Source organism: Diadema antillarum, unplaced genomic scaffold (assembly GCF_040938485.1).
Source record: "Diadema antillarum isolate AM-2024a unplaced genomic scaffold, OU_Dant_1.0 seq00000546_RagTag, whole genome shotgun sequence".
Taxonomy (NCBI): Eukaryota; Metazoa; Echinodermata; class Echinoidea; order Diadematoida; family Diadematidae; genus Diadema; species Diadema antillarum.
Window position 1 is genome coordinate 225,632 of NW_027271492.1, and position 15,324 is coordinate 240,955.

A 15,324-nucleotide genomic window follows, 5' to 3' on the forward strand; every position below is an offset into this window, starting at 1 on the left:
CAAAATCGTACGTTAAAGGCTTCAATATTAGTCATTCAAAATACCAACCGGAATGGAAGGTTTTCAAAGTTACGGTTCAGTGGCGGATCCAGAGTGGGGGCAACGGGAGCGCGCTCCCCCTGTATTTTTTAAGGAAAAACAAAAGAAATGAAAAGAAAAAAATTGGAAGGAGGAGCACGTGCGCCCCCTAAAAATGTAAAGGCCCTCCCTTTTACGGAATTTCTGGATCCATCCATAGAGGCATTATACAAGCATTAAACAAAAGTTGATTAATCTCATTGTTGCAAGGCTTGCTATACCATGAAGTGTACATAACTGTGCGTTTCATGCATTCATGAATATGTGCATGCATCCTGTCGTATATTCCGTAGATGTAGATTGCAATTCTCTTGCTTAATTTCGTTTTATACAAATAATCAAATATCAATAATTAAAGGGGATGGCTAGTTACTGATCAGTGGGAATCAGTGGGAATGCTGGGGATGATTGTTCCAATCCCCGTAGGGTTCATTTAAGAGTACATTATATATCTATTGTTGTGTGAAAATTATTTGCTATTCAGAATGGTCTCATATTTAGCTAAGGTGCACTTGTACAGTGTCGAGCGATCGTTTACGGCCCGTTAACGATCGCTCTGACACTGGGCAGGCATGCTAATGAGTGCATCGCTCAATTGTATGGTTATCGTTGAACAACGCAGTAATCAGAAAATGGAGTAGAATTAATCAAACACCTATATTCCTAATGAGAAAATGATAGGGGATCAGCTTTATTAATACTCAAGTTGACACTGCCAGGATAAGGACTGAATTTTTTTCTTCTTTTTGAGACCACAACAAAGAATAATTGTTTTGTGTTTTTTATAATTTTGCCTTTTTATTCATATATTTGAATGCTTTCGTCTATAAATTTTTCCTAACTCCAATTAATTTTGATTTCCTTTTCTTTTTCCTTCTTTATCATTTTTCCTTTGTTCAACTATATGCGAAACTCAAATCAAAGATCTCGGATATACGTTTATCAATATTCATATCGTAAACAACCCGAACAGTACAGGCAGTTAGCCAATCAAAAATCACATCGAATAGACCCAAACAGGCAGCTGGCCAATCTCGGAGTTAGCCAATGATGTGATTCTGGCCACGAGGATCAGCAGTCAATTCTGATAGAGACTTACCGGTAACGTATTACAGTACGTGATTGTGATGCTGTTTTTTTTTTTAACTTCCTGTTGAAGGGGCATATTGTTATCGCAAAAATATTAGGATCTTGATTTAATCGGGAGCGCTCAGTTCGGAGCTGCGCGTGTTCCACCCAACACGGGACCCTAGATAGTCACTCCAGCAAATCTGGCTCATTGCGACACAGGAGAGGAAGGAGAAGCATATCATTGTTGGTTAAAAGGCAAATTATTCAGAACCTCAGCAATTTATTTGTAAGTTCGGATGCCTGAAGTCATGTCTCAAAAATTGTTTCTGCTTTGCTTTGTCGTCATTGTCGTTTTGGTTTTGCCGAAGCTCCCGGGCTCCAGTGCAGGGGCGTGCGGCTGCCCTCCGCTCTGGACTGCTTTCCAAGGCATGTGCTACAGGTAAGTTTATTCATTCTTTGATTTCCATTTCCATTTCCATTGTATATGTAGATGTGTTCACTCTTTGTTTGTTTGTTTGTTTGTTTGTTTGTTTGTTTGTTTGTTTTTTCGCCTTTTTGGGTCTTTTCCTCTTTTATGGGGAACGGGGGATGGGTAGAGGGCAGAGGAGGAGAATATCCAGACGCAGATTATGCAGAATACGTCAAGGCAAATGTACAATAATGTTTATTTTACCAGGGGTACGGTTGGGGGGGGGGGGGGGGGGGGGGAGGTGGCTGTTCGGTGAGATGCGGGAGAATTCAAATCAAATAATGACCGGATTCTTGTGCTGAATTTGGTAGCTTCACTTCAGTTCCCATTCTGCATCGTCGAGATATTAACCAAACTTTCGACACATATTATCGTGACAGATACACTTTTTGTTGATAAAAGGAACAATTATTTTGCATTTTTCTTGTGATGATATAAAATGGGTGGAATCTGAAATTTTCGTTCTAGTGACTGCAAAGTTTTTTTTTTTTTTTTTTTCATTGATAGACAAACTCAATTACACAATGCTGGAAACGAACAGAAGGTTGGAAGGGCGAAACCCCGGGTAGAGCTCGATATTATGTGGTCCTGTTAACGTAGATACAGAGTCTTATGTAACATCACGTGGTACTGTGCCTTGACGTACTGTAAGTGACAGAATAGGACAAGTGAGTGCAGAGAACAGAATTAAGATGGGGGTGTTCTTCTTAAAAGTAAGAATTAGTTCTGAGCGGAAGTAATGCCGTAAATTGGGCAGGTGAGATATAAGAGGGGGAAAGACATACATTTTGTAGATGAACCAAAAATTAGGAAGAAAAGGACATTCTTTCTCTGGAATTGTTTTCAAGTGTACACTGGTTATCCACACTACCACGGAACGTTTCAAAATGGTGCCAATAAGTACACTGGAGCGAATTTCGTCATGATTTGTGCTAAACGTAAAACGGAACACGTTATTAAAAACGTACGTATAACGTCAAATTTTGCCCATAGCATTTACCGCTAAGAACAGGCTTTTGGAAAACGTTTTTTTTTTGTTTTTTTTTTACGTCAACTGACGTTACAAAATGAAACGTCCTTTACAAAACGTTTGTAAACGTTATCGGACGTTACAAAACTAAACGTCCGGTTTCTAACACTTTATCATGAATATTTATGTAGGCCCTATATTTGTTAATATTCAAGTAAGAAAATCTTTTAAATTCGTACAAATAGATAAAAGACACTGAAATCACAAGTACTTTTGCTGGGTTCAAATTTTTGAACGGCATTAAAAGCGTGCGAATGTTTCTGTTCAGTTATTCACAATTTCAAATTGTGTTATTATGTATCAATGGGCTCAATTAAGGTATGAGCGCTTTAAGTTTAGTATCAGCATGTCTACACGCATCATATCATTTTTGCCGGCATATAAAAGAACATGATACAGCAAGGAATAGGATGTAGTAGGTATGAGTGGTAGGTCATCAGGAACAGGTATGATTGGATCATAGGATCAGGATTAGGGTACATTATTAAAGATCTTGCCTCTACCTATAATGTCATAAATAGATAATATGCCCTATGCGTTTTAGCCAATGCGTTTTTAAGGGATTAAAAAATTTTTCTTCCTATTAAAACGTTTAAAGGAAATTATAGCCAACGTTGAAAAAAAATTAAGATGCTTTGCAAGTTCTAAATGTTTTTAAAACGATTGTTAAATACATTAGATGCTCTTAAAATGTTTTCTAGACGTTCCACACGGATATGAAAAGTTTTCTAAACGTTTTGGAAAAGATTATAGGGCTTTACACACATTCTTAATTTTTTGAAAGGTTTCTGACTTTTTTAACGTTCAAAACGCTTTGAGAAGGATGTTTTAAAGTTTTGGAAGGTTTTGCATTGTTTTTTTTTACGTTTTATAATGTTTTTTAACGTCCATTTGAAACGTTTAAAATACGTCGAAAATTTTTGACAAAAAGACGTTTTGAAAACGTATTGCCAAAATGTCCAAAAAAAAACAAACCTGAAATGTTTCAAGACCATTCATAAAACGTCTAATGTTAGCTGGGTGTATTCCCACTGGCTTTGATGTTCCATTCTCCAAACTGCTCGTTAAAAGAGTATAGATATGGAGATCAACGAAGTGGTTCTAGATTTAGACAACATGAAGAAGCATTTCGGAGGAAATGTTAAAATCCTGCATGGAAATTGGTTATGATATTGTACAGAGCAAATGCTTCAATGCATGTTCTTCTTTAGATCCTTCTGTTATTAATGCCAGGGTATTGAAAAAAAAAGTACGTGCACATTACGAAAGTTAACATTTATTATTTAGCACACATGAGTGCATTATTTTGTTACTTTACCACTTGAAAATCAATTGTTTATTTCTGATTGGGAATAGGTTAATGCGTAATTTCTGCTTTTGAGACGCATTTTAGAGATAATAGAGTACAATTCGACATTAATTCTTATTATCTATCTTTTATCAATATTTCAAGGGGGAAATATTTACAGTTTGTGATTCGTGAAACTTATAACTGATATCATGAATTAACGTTTCTGCTATAATCTATGTTATTTTTTCTACTTTTTTTTTTAGTTCGTGCATATTGATTGAAATTGAGTGGCGAAACTCACATTAATGATTATAGCAAATGCAGTAAATTCAGACAAATGTATTATTTTCTTTGGGGGAGGGAGGGGTCGGCTAGGTGATAATCTCATCAGGGTAAAGAAACAAAGAGAAAACACAGGAAGATACAAAGCGAACACATCACATCAATATCACATCAGCGTTATGCATTGAGCATGGGGGGAGGGGTTGGGGAGAAGATATTTTTTTTTCTTCTCAAAGGTCCTCAAAGCAAGAAAATACCTACAAGTTTGAAAAAAAAAACAAATCCAGTGGCCTGCTGAATGGACTGAGAACGTCTTAACTTTGTGCTCCACGCACATGTTATAATATCAATTCTTGCAGAAAGGCTGCACGAGAAATGAGTACAGCTGTACTAAACTTTCTATACCTACCTAGTGATGTGCTGAAGCGATTTTACTGTGTTGTAAATACTTTTCATGAGCAAGTGTCATGTGGCAGGAGGTCGAAAAAAAAATGACAGTCATTCATAGGCTAATTATGTCGGTTGCAGAATTTTTAGAAGTCTTTTATTGGCTGCAGTTTGATGCTTGATTTTTTTTTTTTCAGACTCAAATTTGATTTTTTTTTTACATTTCTTTTTTAAATAGAGTTGAAGTGTAGATTTAATGACATTGAGATTTATCAATTCTTTCAGGTGAGACGTTAATCACTTTCCATACACCTGGTAATACAAATAGGTGTTGGATTTCTCTTATAGGTACTTATCAGCAGAAAGTGTGACGTGGCAGGAGGCAGAAAGACAGTGCCAGTCATTTACGAAGCCATGCTGGGACGAGGACGCCAACACCGGTCAGCTAGGTCACCTTGTGTCCATTCACTCCCAGGAGGAGATGGATTTCGTCATCACTCTCTTCGACTCCATACGAAACAAACGAGTACGTATACCTTTATTGAGAAAGTTCACATCTCATTTCGCCTCTTACCTGTTGATGATGGACTGATTTTGCTACAACACGCATTTCCACATAGACGTACTTTGGACTCGTTCTCAACAGCTGAACTAATTTTGTGGGAAATGGTGGTGAAATTGATTTTGAATAAATCAAGCGATAACAAAATTAAGAAAAAAAGACGAAGAAGAAGGGACTTCAAACTTTATTTGTGACCGTGCACCACAAAACAAAAAAAAAGTGGCACACAGTGATTTTGTGTGAGGACTGAAAATAGGTGGAATGGGTCCACCTAACCAATCTTGAGTTTTTCATATTTTTTGAAAGAGCAAGTGTTTTTCTATATTATATTAAAGTTTGGGATCATAAAACAAACAAGAACTTGCATATTCAGCAGTTTTTCTCAAACACTTTTTGGTGGAAAGTGTGATTAGTTGTTTTTAATAGAACCCTCTTCCCATTTCTAAAAAAACCCTGTCCATACACTTCACTTTCAAGTCCAATAACTTTGGAGAGAATAATGCTACTGCATTGAAAGTTGGTATTTTTTGATGTACAAAATGTGCTAATGAAGCATGCTCACTTTTAACTTAATCTGATATTTCCTTCATTGTTGTTGCTCCAGTGATTAACATCCTGTTTTTGTTCAGTTCATCCCACAGCTAGCATAGCTTGGTAAAGATTAAGCGCTTGAATAAATCCTGTACTTCAGAGCCTGTTTTCTCAGTTCACACTTTCCAGGGTGTGTCCTTTCTTTTCAATATTTAGATAGGTTAGGAGAGTCCATTTCAATTGAGTTATTCATCATTTTAAAGCTTAGAGTCTACTCTTTCAGAATCTACCCTTAATCCATGTCTGGCGAGTTTTTGTTTCTTTTGTGATGCAGGGCCACATTCAGAAAAATGAGATCACAATCATCTTTGGAATGAGTTGTGAACGTCTTCTCATGAGTTTTATTTTTACCAAAAATATTATGTAAGTTTGATTACATACACATTTCATTCTGATTCATTTGTTTTGGAAGTAATTGTTTTGATTTGACATGTAGGTCGTGTTGTGACAGGCTGACGTTAGAATATTTCTGTGCTATTTCAATGCACTTCAGGTATTTTTTAACATAACATGTGACCCTGCATCACAAAACAAACAAAAAGTCGCCAGACATGGATTTTTAGTTCAGAGCAGATTCTGAAAGAACAGACTCTAAGCTTTAAAATGATGTATAGCTCAATTGAAATGGACTCTCCAAACCTATCTAAACATTGGAAAGAAAGCACACACTCTTGAAAAGTGTAAACCGAGAAAAGAGGCTCTCAAGTATAGGGTCTATATCTGTCTATTGAAACGCGTAATCTTTGCCAAACCGTGCTAGCTTTGCGATGAATGGGACAAAAAAAAATCAGGATGTTAACCACTGGGGCAACAACAATGAAGAAATTATTAGATTACGTTGAAATTGAGCATGCTTTATCAACACATTCTGACCATGATTAATGCCAACTTTCAAAGCAGTAGCTTTATCCCTTCAAAAGTTATCAGACTTGAAAGTGAAGAGCGTACAAGGGATTATCAACAAATGAAAAGGGGCCTCTAAGACATACGTGATTTCTCTTCTCTACCAAAAAGAGTTGTAGAAAAACTGCTGAAAATGCACTTTCCCCATTCATTTTATGATCCTAAACTTATGAATAATGTAGAAGAAGGGTAGTTCCTTCAGAAAATATGAAAAACTCAATATTGACTTAGTGGACCCGTTTCACCTTTTTTGAGTCCTCACGTAAAATCAAGGGGTGCGACTTTTTGTTCGTTTTGTGATGCACGATCACATATACAACAAATTGAGTAAATCTGAACTCAAATAATATGAAATAAAGACACAAGAAGAAATAGTAACATTATGTTCCTGTCTGTAATCTACTAACAACAAATATTCATACACACACATGCATTCTGCGCATAAAAAGGTGAAGGGGCCCACTCAAAATGACTCCTATTACAAAATAACGGTCCCTCTTAAAGTAATAAAGAAAACAGAAACGCTGAATACCTTTCCACTACAAAGAGTACGGGAGAAAAAGAAAAAAAGGCTGTTTGTTCAGTATACAAAATCAGGAGAAACTACAAACCAAAACTTAAAACTCAATCACTGTCCAATTTAGTATTATTTAGCGATTATTAATGATAACGAATATATATATATATATATATATATATATATATATATATATATATATATCATGGAACGTTTTCTACAATCTTTTTTGACTGGGTCCATCAAAATCAAATGACCGTACTTATGACAGGTCACGTACACACACACAAACACACAGAGAGAAAGACGCTGTAACTTTCGTAATTTTAACTTTGGTGAAGAACTTCTTTTATTCATCTATTCCCAAGCAAAATAAGAAATGTTATTTAACATGAATTTTGGCTTTCCTTAGGTTTGCTACACTAGTTCTCATCTTTGGGTGTGTAAACTTGAATGTATGTGAAAATATGTGTGTGTGTTTCTGTTTGTGTGGAAAAGTACATGTATTGCCCTTTTTTACATATGTGACAAAAATAAAAGAGCGGCGTTTTACACTAAAAGAAATGTGACATCCCTGTGCGTGTGTTGCCTTTCTCATTTCCATTTATATAGTATATACATATATTCATGCCTTTAAAAGAAACAATACATTCTGGTAACACAAACTACATTGCACGTACCATGCGCGAAGAGACAGAATTTTCAAATCTCCCAAAAGGAGTAATTATGAATATATAATTAAATCAATCTGTTCAATTATTTCCTTTCTGGTTTTTTTTTTACCTAAAATTAACAGTTCTCCGGTCGACACATGGTCTGGATTGGACTGAATGATTTGAAGTCTGAGGGTTCCTACGAATGGAGTGACGGTTCGGAGGTCGATTACACCTCTTGGGACGCGACTCAACCAAACAACTATAATAATCAAGACTGCATTGAATTTGACTTGGCTTTTAACTACATGTGGCACGATTTGCAGTGTGACCCTATTCCCGGGGATAACGGAATGATTGTTGGAGGTTTTGTTTGCAAGCTAGGACAATGGCTTTAATTTCTGGGCTTTATAACGAAGGAGGTGCTGTTTTAGGAGAAGAAATCAGAATCTCCCCTAAGAACATGCGTACTTTGCACGTGGCTCGAAGGGAAACATGCACATACACACACACACACACACACACACACACACACACACAAAAATAGATCGCCACAATCTCTATAATCATGTAAAATTTCTCTGTCAAGCAACAAAATAAAAAAAAAAGCAGCAGGTAGCTACCCCCCTTTCTTTATTTGCGGTAGTAATTAAATCGTGTGTTGTTGTTGTTGTTGTTGTTTAGGGTCCAAAGAACAGGACAAGGCAAAAAATCAGTAAAAAAAAAGAAACTTCTTTTCATTTCATTTTATTCATTATGTTTTCACCAGTTGTTAAAATGCCTAATCAGCAAAATTTTTCAATGGGGCCGTGAATCAATCTACATACATTATGTGAACATGATAAGAAATGTTTTAGATAAAAACAAGGAAAACATCAACATTTGTTGCTCTACATCAAGAGAGTGCTACTATACTATTAAATGCTGACTTCGATTAACATGACATCGTGTACTAGTAATAATTTCTCAATATCAATGTGTCATATCTAACATCAAATCTAACGTTGCGAAACCAAAATTTATGAGAGTCAGCTTGAGATAATAGTTCATGCAAGTTGAAATAGTGAAAAAAAAGTTTTTCCTAATGTCTTGTGTACGATAACATGAGGACTGAAAATAAGTGAAAAGGGTCAATTCGGTCAATCTTGACTTTTTTTATATATTCTGAAAGACCAAGTCTTTTTCTACATCGTGCTAAAATTTGGTATAAAAAAAATAAACAGGAAAGTGTGTTTTTAGCAGTTTTATCTCGAACACTTTTTTTAAAGAAATAATATGATTAGGTGTGTCTTTAGAGTCCCCCTTTCATTTCTTAAAAACCCCTGTACACACTCTGTACTTTCAACTCTAAAACCTTTAGAAAGGATGATATTACTGCTTTAAAAAATTGCATTTATCATGGACAGATTGTGTTAATAGAACACGCTCAATTTCATCTTAATCTGATAATCCCCTCATTGTGGTTAAACCGATGGTTTTCATCCTGATTATACACAGTTAGCACGGATTGGTGAAGATTATACGCTTAAATAGACTCTGTGCTTCAAAGCCTCTTTTCTCAGTTCAAACTGTTCTGGAGTGCGTGCCCTCCGGTAACACTTTGTGGGGGGAGGCATAAGAAAAGGTTGTAGTAAAACTTTCCCATTTATTTTATGATCCCAAACTTAGGAATAGTTTAGAAGAAGGACAGCTCTTCCAGAAAATAACATAAAAATCTCCAGATTGACTTGGTTGACCCGTTTCACCTTTTTTTTTTTTTTTTGAGTCCTCATGTAAAATAATGGGATGCGATTTTTTGTTGGTTCTGTGATGCACCATCACATAATATTATATACGTACCTTGTTCCTTGATATCAATAATCTTACAGTGATTCCTAACATCGGCCAAATTGACGACGAGGCCTGAAATGAGTGTAACATATATATACGACACCACGGAAATGCAAGCACCCAATAGCTACTGTGTTACAACCCAAATCACACTGAGAATGATAGCACAAGAACCAATAAACTAATGTACAGGTGGTTTATTCCCAACGATATTAAGTGTACAGACCTGTCAATCATTATACTTAAAACACAATTACTTCAGTACAATGATAATGTAATCACTTACATGTGTTACCGTCGAATAGAATAATCACATGTTCCATGTAATTCCCTAGATAATGTCCAAAGATGATGTTCGATGCACAAATGAATAAATGACTGCAATGGGCACAGATTACTGTGATCCAAAGTATAAATCCACAGCGATACACGTAGACTCCATCAGACGTTAAAGGGCCCCTGAAACCCAAATGCATGTTGATTTGTGTTAATTCATGATACCCCAACGTCACAAATTTGCGGTGAAATGAACATTTAGAAACATTCCATATATATATATATATATCATTTTTTTTAATCGTTAAAATACATGGAATGTTTCTAGATATTCGTTTCACCGCAAAAGTGATATTGAGAGTATCATAAATCAACACAAATCGACATGCATTTGGTTTTCAGGGGCCCTTTAAGATGACTGCGTCCGATCGATGCGTGAATGACAATCCAGCAAATAATGTGCAGCTAGAAATCCAGCCCTTCATGGCTTCGATACAGCAATGTCCATAGACATGAAAATGGAGTCGGTCACCAATGTAAGTGATTCAGTTCTTCACAAGCAATAAGTCTCCCTGGTCTTACCTCCACAAGTATAGCAGGTCAGTAGGTAATACAGGACTGGCTACAACAATTCTGACCCAGAAGTGAAGTAGGTGCTCTGCCTACTTCAGTAACCTTGTGACTTATATAGGTCCCTATACCTTTTCTTGAAGGTTTGGTAATTCTCTCCAACCTGGGGCTACATACTTGTGATATCAAGAGCCTTCCAGTTCCCCTAACTGCCTGTTTAACTTTGCATAACATGATACCTAAAATAACTACCAATCACACTGGGCTACAAGTAGAGGGTATGTATCGCATCACTTAGCCAAATATGTACAATAGAGGCACTTTCTACAACATTCTAGATTGGGAACGCTATTTTCTTTAACATGCATGCACTGTACATATACCACATAGAAACCTTTTTTTTTCACGATAAACCTGTATAAATGCACACATTTAAGCAACGATACAATACATCTGATATCTACCAGTATGCACATTCATAACAAAAGCTACTGCTACAATCGGGTGCATCACACAGGCACACGCAGCACACACCTTAAGGCCGTGTCACACCTTTCCAGTCAAGCCTTGCGTGCGACTTGCGAAGAACAATTTTTACTACCCGGAGGTCTTCGGAAATGACCCCCACATGACAGCACTTAGCACGTATCTCACCCATAGTCTCCCGTTAGTGCGCACGCAAATCATTTTACCCACAACCATGTTTAAGGCCTTGTCACACTTTTCCGGACAAGCCTTACGTGTGACTTGCGAAGAACAATTTTTACTAACCGGAGGTCCCCGCAGATAACAATCACATGACAGTACCTAGCACGTATCTTACCCGTTGTCACCCGGAGGAGCGCACGCAAATCTTTTCACCCGCAACCATGTTTAGGCAGTGTCACACCATTCCGGGCAAGCTACGCGGGCTTGTTGCGTGTAGGGATTTTTCAGCATACCGGACAGTTTCTTAGGGCAGACAAGGATTCGGGTGAGTCAGTGCAAGTGTCTTACTTGCTGGACGCGTTCTACTTAAATTCAACTTGTGGGTATACTGTGTGACTTTTGTGCAAGGCGCGTGGGGGCTGACAACTCAGTGAAAGAATTCTTCTGAAGGAATGGCGGAAGTCCTACAGATTGTCATTATTTTGACTGTAAAGTACCTGCGTGGGAGTTGTTTGCGAGGAGCAGCAGCTGCCGCTGTTAGGTCCCCATCTCACTGTGAAGGCGACCATGGCGACCATGGCGATCTGTGACGCTTTATCATATCGTGGCGCGATCGCCGTCCGTCTCCATTTTGGACCTCCGAGGCGATTACACTACGGTTTCTCTACGCTCAACCTTCGCTGCAGGCGATAGCGCCACGATAATAATACGGCTCTGCCACGTTGTTGCCGCATTTCCATGCCGACGAGATGCGCTGCTTCTACGATCGAACCGACTGTATTACGACATTCGCACTCTTATCAAGACCTCGCTACAACCAGTTGACAACAGTGATACGATCGGAGCGACAGAGATACGTTTACGCCGGACACATGCTACGATCGCAAGCGACCGGGGTATAAAATGGGTTTCATGATTGAATTTCTTCAGTCAGATGTCAATGTCAAACCAATGATATGCAGAATATGGTTTCACCCTTGCATCTTAGCATTCTTGAACGCACCAGTAAGAACCTGATGTGAATTGCACTATCAGTTAATCATCCATTCAATTAAACAGGTAAAATGTGAATTAAAGAACTACGAACAAACTACAAATCGTATCCTGCAATGATACAATTTAATGAAGATATATTTCAAAAGATTACAACTTAATTTTCTTTCATTGACTTGCAATGGTATGACCTGTTTCAGTGGTAGCCAAAACAAAGAAATACATTAAAATAACACAGTCATTCAAAGTTGTGTGATACTGATGACTGCTAATGTACAAAGATCTAGTACCACAACAACATAATAAGAAAACAAATTGTAGCTAAGCAGAGTTGGGGAGGGGGGGGGGTAGAGGAGAGGGGTAGAGGGGGAGGGGTAGGAAGGAGAAGGGGGAGGGAGGAAGAGATCTGACACAATAGATCAACATAAACCAGCAGAGCTTGTATGGGATGAATACTTCCCATAGACTTGTGTGCATTGCTCACACCCATAAATATTTCCCCATAGGGATGTGTGTTAAAAATCAAATATTTCAAAAAATTCTGTAAAATAGCTAAAAGAAATGAGGTATTTCAGCTTCACTAACCTGGATAAGTGAGATATACCCTTTCATCCATCAAATTTTCAGGGTGGATTCTTCAGCCCAAATTCTATCCAGGGGTCCGCAAAGCCAGACTACGAGTTTTTGTCACTCAAAAAAATCACCTATTTTCCGTACATGTACCCAATAAAATATAGTCCCCTCAAATTCCATCAGAAAAGCTTTCATCTTCCAACCAAAATGTAGTTTGTAGAGGAATTCATACTCAATAATTATCTACAGCTATTCAGTTTTTTTTTTTGCCAAACTACATCATTGATTCTTAATTAATGTTTTTCTTAATTTATTTTGGTATCTTTGGTACGAATTTGGGAAGGGGTCTGGGATATTCCATTGTATTTACGGGTGTGAGCCCTATAGAAGAGCAAGAGCACTGTAGAAAATAGCTGCTTGGCGGAGGTCTGCACTCTCAGAGTGCTTTTCTAGTTCTTGAAGCTCTGTTGATGATTGTGCTCTGATGGCATGCCGCCACGAAGAGAACCACCTACATTTGATTGTCAACAAGCTCTCTGAACCGTCGAAGCTTTTTGACCGGGCAATCAGTCTCGGAAAGACAGAAGTATTCCTAAAGCCAGCACCAAACAGTGCATGCACCCTGCCAGCCGAACATCACTGTTAACAGGCTATACGCACGAAAGTCCTACAACACAAAAACGTTCGCCTTTCATCCAAACTCACGGTGTATAATAATACAGCTGTCCTCTCATCTCTGCTTTTCGCCTGCGAAACATGGACCCTGTAACGCAGACATGCCAAAAAGCTGGAACAGTACGGAACTGTTCCACGTGCGCTCTCTGCAGTCCATCATGTGATCATGCATATTCGTTGCAAAGATCGTATTACAAACCAAGAGGTCTTGGACAGAACCAGGACATCATGCATTGAAGTCGAAGCACTCTGCAAACTTAGTAGATGTAATGATGATATTAAGTAATGGTCTCACGATAATCATTTGAAATGTAATTATGCTAAATCGGAATTTTTATAGGCCTATGTTCATTCTCAGTTCAGGCGGAGTAGCTCTCTCACAGAATTATCCCTTGAGGATAGTACTATCCCCATCTCTCAGTCCGTCACAGATGTCGGAGTTATTGTAGATAAGCATCTAAATTTTCAACAACATATTAAGAATTCATGTCGTTCTGCTGCTTGGGGTATTTGTATAATTGGTAAAATCTGTAAGTTATTGGATCAGTCTTCTACTGAACGTCTAATTCACGCATTTGTTTCTTCTCATCTTGACTACTGCAATTCCCTCCTTGTTGGTCTCCCTGCTTCAAGTACTGCACCACTTCAAAGAATTCAAAATACAGCTGCTAGGCTTGAGACCCTTACAAAAAAGACTGACCACATTACTCCAGTTCTCCAATCCCTCCACTGGCTCCCCATTCATCAAAGTATCACCTTTGAAATCCTCCTCTCGAGGCGTTTTCACATCAGCCCGATAAAAATCCAAGCTCGAGATATTTTTTAATTTCCCAACTCAGAAAATAGCGCGCTATTTAGAAACATCGGGCTGATGTGAAAACGCTAATTGTTTACAAGATATGCAATAATCTTGCCCCGTCTTATCTTAAAGACTTCAGCCCGTTCACTCCGTTCTTCCTCCACTCTCCAGTTATCACGTGGTCCCCGCACCAGTACCCGTTATGGTGATTGGGCCTTTTCTGTTATTTCCCCACTTCTTTGGAATAAACTCCCTCTTCATATTCGTAATGCTGAAAATGTTGATCGGTTCAAGTCATTGTTGAAAACGTATCTGTTTACACAACCTTAATTCTGTAGTTGTTGTTGCTGTCGTTGTATCATAATTATGTACATAACGCTGAATTTTATTTGTATATTATACTTTCTTCTTTTCTTTTTCCGGATTGATGCGCTTAGAAACATCAGTATTAAGCGCTATATAAGTGTTATTCATTATCATTATCATTCAAAGCAAAATCCTCCAAGCTCAACTTAGATGGGACGGTCATGTCTCGGGAAACTTGGTAAATGTACAAGCTTTGCTTCTCATGCAATTTACCTCCATATTTGGTACTAAACTATTGTTATTTCAACTCAGAGTGATTTCATAAAGATCGAAATATTTGTATATTACGTGGGTTGATATCATGTGCTTGAAGTTGCAGGTGTGTATGTATTATACTTTTGTTATACTATCGTTTGTATCTATTTTATGACGCTCCCACCTTCTCGTATCGATGTTAATCCTTTCTAGCAATCCACATTTTTGTATCATTTTTGTACATAGAAATAAAAAAAAAGAAATTTATGAAATGTCATCCGCATTGAGGAGTCCCAAGAGACGTTATAAAGACAGTCTCAAGGCCAACCTGAAATGGGCGCATTTACAACCCCCATGAATTCGAGACAGCTGCTGTAGACAGATTACGCTGACGAGCCTTAAAGGGGCATTCCGGACAATTTTCATAATTTCACATCATGCAGTACATAAATCGACAGCTCCATGTATAGATTCGTGGAATTTATTGTGGTCCTTGAGCAGAGAAACCAATGAATTTAAAATCTTAAACAAATTACACTGAACAGTGTTGATGACATCAGAGCCT

The 15,324-nt window shown here is 37.7% G+C and overlaps 1 protein-coding gene across 1 annotated transcript; it reads left to right on the forward strand.

Annotated features, from left to right (window-relative positions):
- The first annotated feature begins 1,326 nt into the window (after positions 1 to 1,326).
- On the forward strand, positions 1,327 to 8,805 carry LOC139734711 (echinoidin-like). Its single transcript, XM_071645505.1, has 3 exons — positions 1,327 to 1,588; positions 4,957 to 5,134; positions 7,978 to 8,805. Exons 1-3 carry the CDS (start codon positions 1,446 to 1,448, stop codon positions 8,230 to 8,232), a joined length of 576 nt encoding a protein of 191 aa, XP_071501606.1. The 5' UTR covers positions 1,327 to 1,445; the 3' UTR covers positions 8,233 to 8,805.
- The last annotated feature ends 6,519 nt before the right edge of the window (positions 8,806 to 15,324 follow it).

Coding starts and splice junctions, on each gene's coding strand:
- LOC139734711 (XM_071645505.1), top strand. CDS start 1,446: ATGCCTGAAGTCATGTCTCAAAAATTGTTTCTGCTTTGCTTTGTCGTC. Junction 1,589..4,956: donor TTCCAAGGCATGTGCTACAG/GTAAGTTTATTC, acceptor TTTCTCTTATAG/GTACTTATCAGCAGAAAGTG. Junction 5,135..7,977: donor ACTCCATACGAAACAAACGA/GTACGTATACCT, acceptor TAAAATTAACAG/TTCTCCGGTCGACACATGGT.